The 16,369-nt window shown below is 39.4% G+C and overlaps 1 protein-coding gene across 1 annotated transcript in view; it reads right to left on the reverse strand.

The window, feature by feature from the left end:
• Window positions 1-5,187, reverse strand: part of AP3M2 (adaptor-related protein complex 3, mu 2 subunit) — a 26,029-nt gene extending 20,842 nt beyond the window's left edge. The window contains exons 1-2 of the mRNA XM_006896991.1: window positions 4,841-5,187; window positions 2,149-2,320 (exon numbers count right to left, since the gene is read on the reverse strand). Coding sequence (XP_006897053.1) covers window positions 2,149-2,320; window positions 4,841-5,113 — 445 coding nt within the window. The 5' untranslated portion in view covers window positions 5,114-5,187. The remainder of the gene's footprint in view (window positions 1-2,148; window positions 2,321-4,840) is intronic.
• Between the last annotated feature and the right edge of the window lie 11,182 nt (window positions 5,188-16,369).

Raw genomic sequence — 16,369 nt, forward strand, 5'->3', positions numbered from 1 at the left:
AGAAAAAAAAATAAAAATAAAAAACATCATCAAGTTATGTTAATTAAAGTAGCATGTTCATAGTACAGGAAACTCTACAAATAGACAGAAATCATGATGCCTTAGTATAAAATACATTTTTTTCATAATCATTTTTTAAATAATTTTAATGAACATTTACAGAGAATTTGGATTTCCATTCATTCATTGCTGCAACAAATCCATTCTTTAAAACTAGCAGCAAGAAAATAATTACTCAATAAATTGCACTAAGAAATGTGATTAATAACTTCGAGGAAATTATTATCAAGTCTTTATATTATATAATAGTAAGCTAATTGCCAAATAAATTAAAAAAGAACTTCATGACAGTTTTTCTTTTCTTTCCTAAAAAGGGAGGGTTTTTTTTCCTTGGAAATCAAAAAGACATTCTACTGTACTTTCTTCTAATAATTGTAAAGTCGGTGTTTAACTCCTTGGTTTACCTGGACATGGGTGGTGTAGTCCATAAGGAGTTTAGTGCTAACACAATGGTAGCACCTCTGTTGGTTCAAGTCCACCAGAAGTTAAACCAGAGAAAGACAGATAATCTCCTTTTGTGTGATTTACAGCCTTTAAAAACCTACTGGAAAGTCAGCTATGAGTTAGTTTTGACTCAAGAATGAGTTGAGTTATGGTATGAAGAGAGGGGGACCTAACTAAAAGCAAGTGTCTGTTTCTGGACTTTTTATACTTTTAACTTCATGATCTATTTGTCTATTCCTGGGCCAGTAATATATATTTTTTTTTTAATTACTAAAACTTCATAATAGATCTTGTATCTAGGACATTTTCTTTCTTACTTTTTTAAAACACATTTTTAATAATTTTAAAAATAGTCTTGGCTGGGGTGGGCAGGGAGAAGGGTGCAACAATGAATGAATGGGATTCCAAAATCTCTGTAGATGTTCATTGAAATGAAAAATAAATAAATTAAAATATTTTAAAAAATAGTCTTGGCAACAATCTAAAATAAGAGGTTCTTTGCAAAGCAGACTGGGGGAGAGAGAAGGAAGGAGAAGTGAAGAAAATGTGCAACAATGAATGAATGAAAACTCAACTTTCCTCTAAACTTTAGTTAAAATAACAATTTAAAAAAAAAAAAGAAATGCCTATTGTCACTGAGTTGATTAAACTCACAATGGCCCTGTAGGACAGAGTAAGACTTCCCATAGGGTTTCCACAGTGATAAATGTAATTTTTATCTGGAGAAATTTTAAATTTTAGTGAAAGTTTACAAAGTAAATTGGTTTTCTATTTAATCTGTTATGTATTTTTAAAGTATGTATTTTATGGTCATAATTTTATAAGATATATGTGCCCATATGTCTTTATGACATACTTTTGAAAAGAAAAATCACTCCTACATAGTGTCTTAATTCATTAATAACCTAAACATTTTTTAAGAAGTCCCAAACGGCTTGGTTCTGATAAATAATCTATGAATTTTTGTCCAATCAAATACATGAACTTAGTAAGTCTTGCTGTTTAACCCAGCAACTTGCTACTACACTTCTGTAATTATTTTTTTCAAAATGCTTGTTGTTACATGCCATCAAGTTGGAACCAACCCACAGCTGACCCTCCAGTGGGTCTTCAGAGACTGTAAGTCATGTGGGAGGAGAATGCTCATCTTTCTCCATCATAGCACCTAGTGGATTCATAAATCGTCTGCCTTTGTATTGATAATGTAACTTTCTACGCAATAGGCCACCAGAACTCCCTATTTTTCAAAACGGTCCTGGTTATTCCTAAGTATTTAAGGAATCTTGGTGGCTCAGTGGTTAAATATTCAGCTGCTAACTGAAAAGTTGGTTTAAACCCAATAATCATTCTACAGGAGAAAGATGGGACAATCACCTTTTGTAAAATTTATAGCCTCACATATCCAATGGGGTGATTCTACTCTATCCTTAAGGTTGCTGAAAGTTGGGATGGACCCAAAGGCAACAGGTAATGGGTAGTCTTGAATATTTTTTAATGTGTTTTCCAATCAAGTCCAATGAAAACTCTTATTTATGCATAAAAGAATCAAGATGCAGATGTCTTATGGAAAGCCACAGACTTAAGGCATACCCAGGAGGACAGTGACAGCAGCTTTTCTTTGGTTTACCTATCCCCCTTTCCTACCTGTTATAGTGTTGACAACTGTCCGAAGTATAGTGGGAGGCTTTATCAGTTCTTTGAGAATGTTCGACTCTGTAGCCAATGGAAACCCATTGTCAAGCATCTCTTCCAATACTTCATAAACCACAACAACATTATCTTTGATCACTGGCTCTGAGCAGACTCCAAAATAATCCTGATGAAGAAATAATATATATATTTATTACTCAGAGACTAAGAACTAAAAGAATGTTCCTACAGAATAAGGATCTGGTCCTTTCTATGTGTTCTCATGCAATGGTGCTACAGTACTTTTCTACAGTAAGGGAATGAAACACTACCATAGTTGTCAGGCAGCCTCATCTGACAGAAAGAACACTGGACTAAAAACGAGAGAACCTGGTTTATGGTTCCCAAGTTAATATTCTTTCTATAAACTAGGTGGTGGATTGATTCAGTGACTGGGATAATTGGGATGGGAGTGTCAGAGACAGTGCGACTGGCACAGGACAGAGCAGAGTTTAGGGCTGTTGTACATAGGGTCACTATGAGTCGCAAGCGACTCGACGGCACATAACAACAACAACAATAAACTAAAAGGTGTTATTTCACCTCAACTCATGATCATGTTGACTTGACAAAATAGAATATAGACTATAAAACTGCATCTAGGCTGTTTACATAGATTCTTATGAACAAGAATTTTAAATAACACCCAAAATGTGATATGGAACCATACATGAAAATATTTTTAAATGCTTAACATGCTGCTATTCTTTAATACTTATGCAGTGGATAAGAGCTGTGGGGAAAAGAAAGAACTGATCTAACACTCAACAAAATCTCTTTGTATCATTCCTATTCTATGATCTCTAATTTTAAGAACTCTTCAAAGCCCTTTTAAGAATAAATTTAGATTCATATCATCTGGGTTATAAAAAAATCAGTAGATTCTGAATCAGAAGACTCGAGTTATCATTTTAATCATCATTTAGTTAAATCATGCTAAACAACTGGAGTCTTGATTTCTTAAGCGTACAATCAGAATAACCATTAGACTTACAGAGATGTTATAATACTATGAATAATGAAAATGCATGCAAGTGTTTTGTGATCTATAAAGCACTGGATAACGTGATTCGTGGAGATGATGATTTAGAAGAAAACATTCAAGTCATTCAATGCACACTCTAGCAACGTCAGTCATCTCTTTTACAGGGCCTCGGAGAGGGCTGCGCAACCTTCCCTGAATTCATTTAATGAAGTCGTTTGAGAAAGTCTGCTTAATTCATGTCAGCTCTGATTATTAGAAAGTTCTTTCTTATGCTAAGCTACAATTTGCCTCCTAAATCTGCCTTACAGGAAAAGTTTACATAACAGTCTTTCAGTTATTTAAAGACAGCCAATTTTTCACTTCACTTTTCTAAACTCTCAAGATCTTTCACTGCTCAGGTTGTGGTTTGGTTTCTAGATAGTTTTACTACCATGTCATTTCTTTAATATGTTTTTCTTTTTCAGTATTCTTAAATTTTGACATTTAATACTGAATAAAGACTCTACATATGATCTAAATTACATGAAATAATGCTAATGATCAGAAAAATTAAGTATCAAAAAGAAGTACTTAGCAGTTAGGAATAAGTTCCTAAGACAAAAAGATTTCTTATTAAAAAAGAAAACTTAAGGGGAAAAAGATGTCACACATTTCCTTTCCAAGGGTGATGTCAGTTTAAAACAAAGAAAACATTTTACCAGATTTTCTACTAGGCATAACATGAATTAAGCAATTGGAAAGGCAAGTTTGATAAAGTACTATGCCTCTGTGGCTTCAACTTGATTAAACATCTTTTCTCACACTTCCTGTCTCATGGTATGTTACATATTATTTTTGTGGTGATATGAAGCAGCTGTTATATTTCACCATAAGGACTGTTAATCTTAGAATAGGGTAAAGTATCATCCATGGAAATTGTAAGAATGCAGTTTAGGGTAGTTTAAGATCACAAGTAATGGGTTCTCTATATCTAGTATTACTTCTTAAAATTTCCATGGGGGAGGGGGATAGGATGCCACAAGAGTATGGAATCCCAGAATAACAGAGAATATTTGTGAGAAAAACTTACAAAATATATTTTATTTCTCATCAGACAAAAGTTCATGTGATACAGTCATCAGTGGCAATGAAAGGCCTCTTTGACTTGTTTCTTAATATTTTACTGTAATGTTTGAGTTCTCTTTCACTCCTGTTTCAGTTCCCAATTTCTATGTTCACATGACTAATTCCAGTTTTAACACAGCAAAAATTAAGGTCCCTTGTTTCTCATCTACCATTAGATTATGCAAATAACCACAGTATTATCACTTTTTGATGAAACTCAAAGCAAAGTAGGTAACAATGGTTATCATCAGTCCCATCTAATAAATAAAAACTCTTGTGAATTGTAAGCAAAAGCGATAACGCCTATCTCCAAACAAGAAAGGCTGTCCACAGTCACATTTGGTGGTTTCCTAATACAACAGGCTCAAACGTTTTCCACTGACCATTTTATGTGTGGTTAACTCAATAAATAGGAACAAGACTTTTACCAGATGGGAGAGGAAGTGAACAGTTTGGACTTAAAAAAAAAAAAAAGTTTTAATTGGGGCTGGATACAGTGAAAGTAAAACTATAAAGATTTACTTGACAGGTTATATTAATACCCCCACCTTCCCATACCTGAAATGTGTCCACAACTCGATGAAGAAACTCAATGACAAACAGAGGTGGAACCTCTGTCTGGATGACGGCCACGAAGAAAATCTTATGGCGATAAACGCTTAAGAGATAGTGGTGAGGGGTAGGGATAACTGGAGGCACATTTTCTGCCTCTGTAGCTCTTTCTTGTGCCTCAAAAAAATAATCACAAACAGAACGGCTGACCACACTTTTCCAATGCTTCTCCAAGAAAATATCCCCAGAAGAGTTGATCAGGAAAAGGCTATGAATCATGGTGGAGATTATCAATGAAAAGGGAAATAGTTTCTCAGTCTGTAAGCCTCAGGATTCTGGAGGATTTCAACCCTAAAAACAAAAGAAACTATGTTAAGTTCTATTCAAACAAACACCCTTCCTATCTTTTCCAGGAGTTTAGCTCCCCCATCTTTCAAGACTAGGCTCACGTCTTCCTCTATTGCATGAGCCTAAAGTATTACTTCCTTAAATTCTTACGATAATTATTAGTCAGTCAGTTTGTAAATCAACCAAATACTGACAAGTTACCTTACCTGACAAGTGAATGACAGTCCCTTAAATATTACTTAATCATTTAGGGAGCTCTGGTGACTTAGTAGTAAGAATTGCACTCCCAATGCAAAGGCATGTGGTTCAAATCCACCAACTGCTCCCCAGGAAAAGGAGGGGGGCAATCTCCCGCTGTGCAATTTACTGCCTCTGAAAATCCACTGGAGGGTCAGCTATGGATTGGTTCCAACTCAATTATACAATATTTATGATATGCTGGGTTATGGGGTTATAAGTGGGTTATTGTTGTATTCTGTCAGAACCAACTCATAGCTGACCCTCCAGTAGGTTTTCAGAGACAGTAAATTACTCAGGAGGAGACTGCCGCCAGAACTCCGTTAGGTTAAATAGATGAAAATGTTTAAATTGCTTTGCTTTTCAAAATATGCTATTGTTGCTAGGTGCTATATGGAAGCGACTACTCATAACAAACAGGATGCCCTATCCTGCATCATTCACATGTTTTCCATCACACATCAATCACTGTTGCAATCACTGTGTCCGTTACCTTGCTGAGGGTCTTCCTCTCTGTTAACTGAACCCTCTACCTTCCCAGCATGATCTCTTTTTCTGGTTACACTCCCTTTAAAATAGAGGCCCCAAGGGCGCTCTGGTGGCTTTGTAAGTAGGGAGTTGTACTGCTAACCCAAAGGCTGCACCTTTCTAGGGGTTCGAATGCACTAGTAGCTTCGCAGAGAAAAATAGGCAGTCTCTTCCTGTGCAGTTTACAGCCTCCTTAAAACTCAATGTAAAGTCAGTTACGAATTCTGATCCGACAGCAATGAGGTGTTTTAATATAGCAACGAGAAAGATCTAAAATTACACGTGTTGTTCACGTTATACTTCTACTAGAAATATAAATTGGTCTAAATAGACATTATTATTAGGGACATATTCATTGGATCAAACCCTATTCTCTGGGCACATACACTTATGGCATCGTGCTGGTTGCCGTTAGGAAGCCATCTCCCAGGCGAGCAGAGTCTCTAAGGTACCAATTCCTGCAAGGGGACGCCGGACCCCGGCTGTGATCGTTATCCGAGCAGTCCAGACCAAAAAGGCCTGCAGTACCAAATACAGCTGGGTGAGCTTAAATCCTTCGCTGGTGGAGGAGATCGGAGGAAGAAAGGAGAGTGGAGGGCAGCTAGGATGTGGAAGAGGAGACGCAGGTGTCCAAAAGGGTACTTCTGCGCAGATCCCATCCTAGCCACCAGCGAACCAGAGATGAAGGAGGCCATTTGGGGTGGGGGTGGGCAGAGGCTGGTTCAAAGTGTGCGCACATTCATCGGGTGAAAGGAGTCGGAGCACCCAGGTCTGGCCGGGTTGCGCTTATGTGTTGCCATGACAACAGTGTCCTCTCCGCCCCCAATCACGAGGTTGGAGCAGGACACCTCCCTGATCCTTTTACTCAGCCCCTCGCCTCTCTTGGTTTCCTTTTGCAGCTCTGAGGGTCGGTCTCACAGCATCCCAGGACCCTGACCCACCTGGCACGCCTGGGCCCAGGGGCCTGCGCTGGACGTCGCGCGCCCCTTAACACCCGCCTCCGCCAGCAGCGAACACGCACCGTCCCCGCCCCGGCCCGGGGTCGCCAGCCCCTCACCCGGCTTCGCTCTTCGTAGCTCCCACCGCTCAGCCGCGCGGAAAGACTCCGCCCCGCCCGGCTGCCGCGCTCCCCTAGAGAGATTGCAGCCGCCTGTTTGCTGATTGGCCAGACGCCGGGCCTCTTGACTGCACCTCCCCTTTCCCGGCTGAAGGTCGTTGATTGGGCATCGGTTATTTGCTCCTCCTCTCTGATTGATTGCTAACCATGGCTTACCCTGCTCAAGAGCTCCAGCCCCCAATTGGCCCTTGTTAAGAAGCCGATGATCTCTAATTGGTGTATCTCTGTAGCGCCCGAGGCCTGATTGGTGGACGACCACCATCTGCAGGCCCTAGTTACTAGCCACCAGTCACAAAGGGCTGGGCAGCTGCAGCTGCCACCTGCATAACCATGGATTAAAGCTAGAGTGCTGTCTCAGGAGCCTAGAGAGAGGGATTGGTGTGTGTGCATGTGTGTGGGAGGTGTGTGTATATGTGTCTTCACTGCACGATTTATCTTTATTTTCATTGCGCTATTTGTGCTTATGGTAATTGCACGATTTATCAGTGTGCATTTCCATTGCATGATTTATCATCACAAACACTTAATAACTGCCTTCCATTTTAAAATAAGTCTTTTGTATGTGCTGAGTATTGCATTGCGTAAAACGTGGGTGATTTGTTCTTAGTATCTTATGGAGCGCTCTGGACCTAAACTCAGAAGAACACTAACAGTCCCAGTTAGACTATTCACCTACTTGATGCTGGATTATGCTCCTTTCAGAATTTCATTTTCCTTCATCACAATATGAAAGGACTAGACTAATCTCTCACCAAATTGCCTTGAAGCTCTAATAGCTATGGTACAACTGTTTTTTGGTATAAGTGGGTCATATCATTGTGATCCAGAAAAACATGGAGTAGAAATTAGAGGATAAAGTTCAACTTCTATTAATCTAAAAATTAAGTAATAGCTGAGGTGTGGAAAGTGTGTGGCCTGGTGCCTGGCACAAATGCTTGAAATGCTCAATAAAACGGCAAGCTGTGGTAATGATGGCCATCTAGAAAAGTGTATAGTCCTGGGCTTTAGTTTCCCCTCTGATGAAACTGAAGCCTTTCTCCAATTGCTTTAAAGCTGTCATGGCAACGGCATTATTTTGAGGATAATGGCTATGATAATACTATTTTTGGCAACTCATCTATACTCAGTACTACCATACTGAAAATGGTCTGACCATAGCTTCATTGTAATCAATGTCAGGGAACAATATGTATAAAAACAACCACTTCTATACATGGTAGCACCGTACATGCTTGTTGAATGTGGTCTGATCACAGACCGCCTCACTACAATCAATCTCAAGCTCTTAAATTGCATAAAAATTGTTAAATGGGAACATAAAGTCATAAACATAGTTTATAAAGATAATATTCTACATCTTAGTTTGTGAGTAGCATCTGGGGTCTTAAAAATTTACACATGGCCACTTAAGATACAACTGTTAGTCTCCTCCCATCTGGAGCAAAAGAAAATGAAGGAAACCAAAGGTTTACAAGAAATTGGTCTACAGGACTAATGAGCACACAAACCACCTGATTTAACATGAGACCAGAAGAACTAGATGGTGCCTGACTCACACTCCTGACTGTTCTAACCATGACATGGCAGAATGTTCCAGGCAGAATGGAAGGAAAGTGTAGAACAATACTCAAATTCCTAAAATAAGTCCAAAATACCAAAATAACTTAGACCAATAGAAGCTCCAGGAACACCCAAGAATGCATCCCTAACATACCTTTGGAAGCTGTTTCTGGAAGACACTAGCCAAATAATAAATTGGATTGTAAAAGAAACACTGTCCCTCATGAGTAATGTGCTTTCTTAAACTATCACCTGTATGTGATAGAATGGTTGACATTTTCCCAAAAGCATGATGAGACAGCAAGGAGGCAGGGAAAGCTAGATCAATGACCACAGAACACATGGAATGGAAATGAGAATGCTGGCACATCATGAAAACTGTGATCAATGTATAAAAATTGTTAAGTTAACCTAATAGTTAACCTAATTTTCCATGCAAACTTTCATCAAAAACACAATAAAATGTTACTTTCTTTAAAAAAGTGGTCTGACTTGCTTCTTGCTATTCTTGCTAAGGACAGACAGTCTGCCAGTTTTGAAGTAAAAGATGAAAACCCAAAAGCAAATGATAAAATACATGGCATCATAGAAGCTTAGGACCTTCAGCTCCAGACTTCCCAATTTGAGCACTACTTTAACAATTCCTTAGCTGTGACCTTGAGAAAGTATCTTAACTTCTCTAAACCCCCATTTCCTCATTTCTCAAATAAGGACACTAATAGAATCTACTTTATCAGAGGTATTGTGAGTTGAGTAAAGGGTGGTGGCAACAGGTGCTGTTGATTTCTGCTCCATGTCATAAAGATCCTTTGTATAACAATCAAAGTTGTCTGGTCTGTGCTATTCTCACTAGAGTAGGTTTGTTTAAGCTCATTATTGCAATCACTATGTCAATCCATCTTGTGAAGAACTTCTTCTTTTTGTCTGACTCTTTACCAAGCATGATATCCTTCTCTCGGGACAAGTTCCTCCTGAAAATGGGTCTAAATATATGAGATGAAGTTTCACCATCTATATTTCTAAAGAACATTTTAGCTGTGATTCCTCCAAAGGAGATTGACTTTTTCTTCTTTAAACCATGGTGTATTTATTGTTTTTCACCAATAATGCAACTGCACCAATTCTTCTTCTATCTCTTTCATTGTCCAGCTCTCACATACATACATACCCTGGATAGGGTCAGGTGCAACTTGGTCTTCATCTAGTGCCATCTTTGCTTTTTAAGATCCCAAAGGACTCTTTTGCAGTAGATTTCCCCCAAGGCAATATGTCCTTTAATTTCTTGACTACTGCTTCTATGGGCATTGTAGTTAAAAGAAAAACCTTGATAATCTCAGTCTTTTCTCTGATTATCATGATGTTCCTTTTTGGTACAATTATGAGGGTTTTTGTTGTTTTTTTTTTTTTTTACGTAGAGGATGTAGTCCTCTTCACCAGGAAATCAGCTTTACTTTCTGAAGGAAGGTTGTAGCATCTGCATAGCAGTAGTTGTTAGTGAATATTCCTCTAACATTGGAACCACATTCTTAATGTCACTAGCTTCTCAGATCACCTCTTTGCATTCAGATTGAATAAATATGGGGAGGGAATACAAAACTGCTGCATACTCTTGTTTCAAGCTTACACCATACTGTATCCCCTTAAGTGTTAGCTATTGTTATTACCAAAAAAACAGCACAAAATACAATTATATATGGTTACTAAGCAATGCGTATCAAAGGTGCAGTGATGCAATTCGTTTGTTGAAAAACACTTACTAAGGGATTGCCATATATTAAGCCCTGTTTTGGATCCTAGTGATGCTGTGATGACTACCAAAGGCACAGTTTCTGTGGTTACAGGGTCTGGTTGGAGAGACAAATAAGAAAAAAGTAGTTACAAAACAGTGTAATGGGCAAGAAGATGAAGGGGAGGAGTATTATGTGGGTGTAGCTAATGTCAGCGAAGTCCTTTCTAGGATGTGATTTCAAAACTGAAATGGAAAGAAGAATAGGGAGTAGATAAATGAAGGCATGAAAGGGCAGAGAGAAGAACACAAAGTCCTAAAGACAATAGAGTTAAACGTAGCTAGGACAGAATGGAGAAAGGGCGCATCCCTGACACCCTTGATTCTGAACCATTTTATGAAGCTGGATGTGGTGTCAGGATTGGAAGAAGACTCATCAACAACTTGCATTATGCAGATGACACAACCTTGCTTGCTGAAACTGAGGGTGATGTGAGGCATTTATTTGCTGCAGAAGGTCAAGGACTGTAGTCTTCAATATGGATTGAAGCTCAACATCGAGAAGACAAAGATTCTCACAACTGGGCCAATTGGCAGCACCATGATGGATGGAGAAGAGATTGCAGTTATTAACAATTACAGCTTGATCATTATCAAAATATGAATTACACTGGGAAAATCTCCTGCCAAGGACCTCTCTAGAGTACTAATAAGCAACGAAGTCAGTTTAGAGGCTAAGGTGTGCCTGATCCAGGCCATGTTCTTTGCAATTACTTGCTATGCATCAGAGAGCTGGACAATGACTAAGGACAACAGAAGAGTTGGTGCTTTTGAGTTGTGATGCTGGAGAAGAGTCTTGAACATACCATGGGCTTCCAAGAAAATAAATATGTCTGTCTTTGAGAGGATAAAACCAAGTTTCTCCTTGGGGGCCAGGATTTTGAAGCTCCATCTCACATATGTTGGGCTCCTAAGGGCAGAGGGACACCTTGGGAGAGGGGGAGAGGTAGATTCTGGATGAGAAACATTGATACAGTAACTGGGGAGATGGGGGTAGATGTGTTGGCATCAGACTGGCTCAGGACAGAGCAAGCTTCAGAGCTGTTGTACATAGGGTCACCATGAGTTGCAGGTGACTCAGCTGAACATAACAACAACTACAAGATGAAATATTTAACATCTTCTTTCCATATATCACAATGTTTCCTATTGGCCTAGTGGTGAGGAAACTTGAGAAGAATGGAAATTCCAGAGCTATTGTGCAGAGGGTCACTATGAGTCGTAGTTGACTCGATGGCACAGAACAACAACATGCATCTGAAAGTTGGACAATGGATGAGGATGACTGAAGGAAAACTTGATGCCTCTGAGCTGTGGTGTTGGAGAACAGTAGTGAATATCCCCTGGATTGCCAAAAGACTAAATAAGTATGTTTGAAATATGCAGCATGGGTGCTCCTTAGAAGCAAAGATTGTGAAACTTCATCTCACATACATCGGGCATGTTGCTAGGAGAGGCTATTCCTTGGAGAGGGACATCATGCTTGGAAAAGTTGAAGGTCAGAGAATGAGAGGAAGATCCTCAATAAGCTGGATTGACATAGTGACTGTAGTATCTTAGTATCTAAGATGAAGTGAAGATGACACACGCTAGAGCAGGGTTCAGATCCATTGTTCATGGGATTGCTTCGAGTTTTAGTGGACTTGTTAGCACCTAACAGAACAAAAACTATGTGCTAGCATGTTTCCAGTGCTTGTATACACAACACCAGTGAGAAAATCAGACGTAAATCCCTGCTAGGAAGGGCTTACATTCTAGAGGAGGAAGACAATTCTCAGTAAACATTTTAAGATCAGCAGAGAGTGATTAGAAGGTATTGTGGATTAAATGTGTCCCCCTTTTCAAAATAAGTATTGGAATCCTAACTCATATACCTGTATATGTAATATTTGTACAAAAATAGAGATTCTTTGTTATTTTAATCAGATAATACTCAAATATGTTGTTACTGTTGTTTGGTGCCCTCTCTGGTGGCCTAGTGGCTAATACTATCTTGCAATCACAAAGGCACATGGTTCGAATCTACCAACTGCTCCAAGAAGAAAGATGGACAATCTCTTCTTGGGTGATTAACTGCCTCTGAAAACCCACTGGAGGTTCAGCTGTGCGTTGGTTCTAAATTGATGGTGCACAACAACAATAGCCAAAAGACTGACTATGAACATGAGATGAAGTTCCACCATCCTTGCCTCTAAGGAGCACTCACTCTGATTGCAATTCCTTCAAGACAGATCTGTTTGTTCTTTTGGCAGTTCATGGTCGATTCAATATTTTTCAACATCCCCACAATTCAAACGCATCAACTCATCTTCCTTTTTCATTGCCCAACTCTTACATGCACACAAAACTACTGAAAATACCATATATTGTATCAGATGTACTTTAGTCTTTAAAAAGACATCCTTGTTTTCTTATAATTTTGGAGAGGTGTTTTAAAATTTTGGATAACAGATTTCCCCAATGAAATACATCTTTTCGTTTCTTGACGCTGCCACTATGAGTGTTGTTGATGATGGATCCAGTAAAATCAATTCAAGCTAAATCAGAGACCTAAGGGTACAACTCAAACCCATGAAGATTGTAAGAGACAAAATGAGACCAAACTTAGAAGGCCTAGCCTATGGTATAAATAGGCTTTCAAATACATCTAGAAATGCACAACCAGGAGAGGAAAAACACTGACAAATGGGACCTTCTGAAAATTAAGTCCCTGATCTGCTGTCATGGACCTCTCCAGAGTGCTGACGTCGGATATGTGGCCAGGAGAGATCGGTCCTTAGAGAAGGACATCATGCTAGGAAGGGTGAATGGAAAGCCAGGAGAGAGAGGCCCTGGGTGAGATGGATTGATACAGTAACTGGGGCCAAGGGGTTTGGTGTGTCAGAGTTAGTGAGACTGGCTCAGGACATGGAAGGGTTCAGAGCTACTGTACACAGGGTTGCTATATATCGCAGGTGACTCAATGGTATATAACAACATAACTATGTCAGGTTTGGAAGCAAGAGTGGCATCCACTTCCTAAATAACATGCCTCTGGAAACTCTATGAACTTTCATAAATGTTGATCATTGTTGAGGGGCTTCAGGCCTTTTGTTCATAGGGTCACTATGAGTCGTGCTCAACTCGAAGGCAATCAACAACAACAACAACTTGAAGACCAGATGAGTCATGAAGGTGACCCCAAAGATATCATCTATGAAAAGGAAAGATAGTGCACTGGCGAATGAGAGGAGGCTCTAAACAAAATGGACTGATGCAGTGACTGTGACATTGGGCTTAAACGTTTCAGAGAAGATGGGGTTGGCACAGGATAGAATAGGATTCAGGTCTGTTGTTCACGGGGTGACTATGAGTCATACTCAACTCAATGACATGTGACAACAAGAAGAGTGCAAAGACAACAAAATATCTTCAAAGAGTTACAATCAATTTGTTGTAGTTGTGAAGTGCTGAAGAGTTATAGATGACTCATAGTGACCCTATGAACGAAAGACCTGAACACTTGTATAATTTTCATCTTTTCTCCATGTTCATAGAGAGAGTTTCTAGAGGCAAGATATTTCGGAAGTGGATGCCACTCTTGCTTCCAAGCTTGTTTTAATCGGGAAGCTTCACCAAACACTGTCCACCATGAATTCTAAAGACAAGACCAGCTTCCTTTAGAAAATGAAAAAAAATTATATATTTATATCTATCTTTTATGGTTGTCTTTAGTAATTCGATTGGTATGCTAACTTGTTAGTTGTCATGAAATCAATTCCAACTTACACCAACCCTATGTGAACAGAGCACAACTCTGCTCTAACATGTTTTTAAGACTGACCTTTTGAAAGCAGGTCACCAGGCCCATTTTTTATGATGTCTTTGAGTAAATTCAAACCACTAACCTATTGGCTAATAATTAAGTGCTTAATCAGTTGTGCCACCCAAAGAGACCAACTAAAACTGGCCTTGGAATAAGCCTGCTCATTTCATGAGAAGAGACTGAACTTGATGTCCCTCATAGGAACCTCTTACTATTAGTTCCTGCTCTATCATACTGGATTTAGAAAGCTCAGTATCACTTTAATTCTTCAACTTCTGTGTAGAACCACATTTACAGGGTTTTGTTTGTTTGTTTGTTTGTTTTGTTTCTTTTCCATAGTAGAGCAGAGACTCTACTAGGCCCTTACACGATCCTTGTCTAAAGACTGTTGTTGTGTGCCATCAAGTCAGAACTGATTCAAAGCTAACTCTCCAATGGGTTTGCAGACAATCTAAACCAGGAGATTTAGAGAATTGCTGTCTTTCTCACACGGAGCAGTTGGTAGATTCAAACCACCCACCTTCGTGTTGGCAGCACAACTCCTTAGCCACTGGGCCACCAATTCTCTCCTGTCTAAAGACAAGCCGACAAAAGAAAAGCATAGTAGCATGCAATCAATAAGGTAGTTCACAGGATGTGATGTAACTGTGGCTATCATGGGATTTTCTGTAGGCTGCATACCTGCTTCCAGGTAGCAGAAGTTCTGTATAATTCCTCTTACACTGAAGTCTCGGAAAGTCTCAAATTCCTGAAATCCAAACCCTTTCTGATATGGATACATTAACATCTAACCCCTGGCAGCCTCAGCCTGGCCTCCTGGCTCCAGTTTCCCTGAGAGAAGTTGTAACAAAAGCCCTCCTCCTCCCTAGACGATTAACCCAGGGACATCTATCTGTAAGGATCCACCGATACCTCAGGGGTATATAACTAGTCTACAGCTTGGTACTAGACATTTCTTCATTCGTTCTCTACACCCTCTGCCTAGATGATCTCAGCAGTATATCTTTCAGTGACAACGACTCTTCAATCTCTTCACAGACTTCCAGATCTACATATTCAATTACCCACGGACTTTTCTCCACCTTCACGCCTCACAGTCATTTTAAAATGTTTGCAGGTTTGAGTTGCTTCCCAGATTTTGTCCCCTCAGCAAACCCCAGCTCTCCAATTTCATCATCTTTGTGAACATCACCACCACCCATCCACTTCCTCAAACATTACCTACGCTATGAATCATCCCTGAGTCCCCTATCACTTCCATCTCTTCAAGTAACCCTTTAAGAAGTAGATTCTGTTGATTCCATCTCTAAAATATGTAAGGAATTCATCCTTTTCTCCAACTACACTGTTGCCACCCTAGTCCAGGCCATTTTTTTTTCTAGACAACTGTAACCACTTCTCTTGCCTCAACCACCCTGCTTAGTAGGGCAACATATTCATTAGCTTTTGAGACTGTAATCAGTTATCCTTAGCTTGAAACCTTTCAAAGCTTTCATGTCACATAAAAGCTAAATGTCTTGGCCCTCCATCCTCCTCCCACAGGCTCTTCTGTGCCCTCACAAATTCTGTTCCCTCTGCTGGAAAGCTCTTCCCTGACTTTTTCACATACAGAGTTCTTTATTTTACTTCATTTCTTCCTTCATGACACATTTTCAGGAAATATTTCATTACCACCTTATCTAAATCTAACCCCCATCTCCCTCTTGCCCTGCCACCCTCAGAGATTCCCCAGATAACACTCTTCTAATTACAGTATCTATTTCTCTGATGTTTGTTTGTCTGGTTTTTTCTCTCAGCATTCTCCACTTGAGAACCTTGAAAGTAGCCAATGAGTTTGTCTTACGTTGTTTCTCTAGCCATTGCCTCATACACAGTGTTTGGTATCCAGTAGACCTCAATAAATGTTTATTGACTAAAATCTGAAGAAACATAGAGGCACACCTTGGAGATATTGTAGGCTGAGTTCCAGATAAAGCAAACATGATACAATAAACTACACAATATTTTTTTGTTTCTTAGTCTATATAAAAGTTATGTTTACAATATATTTTAGTCTGTAAGTGAGTAGTACTGTGACACGGATGTGTCAAATGCGTTAATGGTTGGCTACAATGCGGACTGAGAGTGGGGTGGAGCTCCCCGATTGAACAAGCG

Source organism: Elephantulus edwardii, unplaced genomic scaffold (genome assembly GCF_000299155.1).
Source record: "Elephantulus edwardii isolate Elephantulus edwardi_28Jun2011 unplaced genomic scaffold, EleEdw1.0 scaffold00195, whole genome shotgun sequence".
Lineage (NCBI taxonomy): Eukaryota > Metazoa > Chordata > Mammalia > Macroscelidea > Macroscelididae > Elephantulus > Elephantulus edwardii.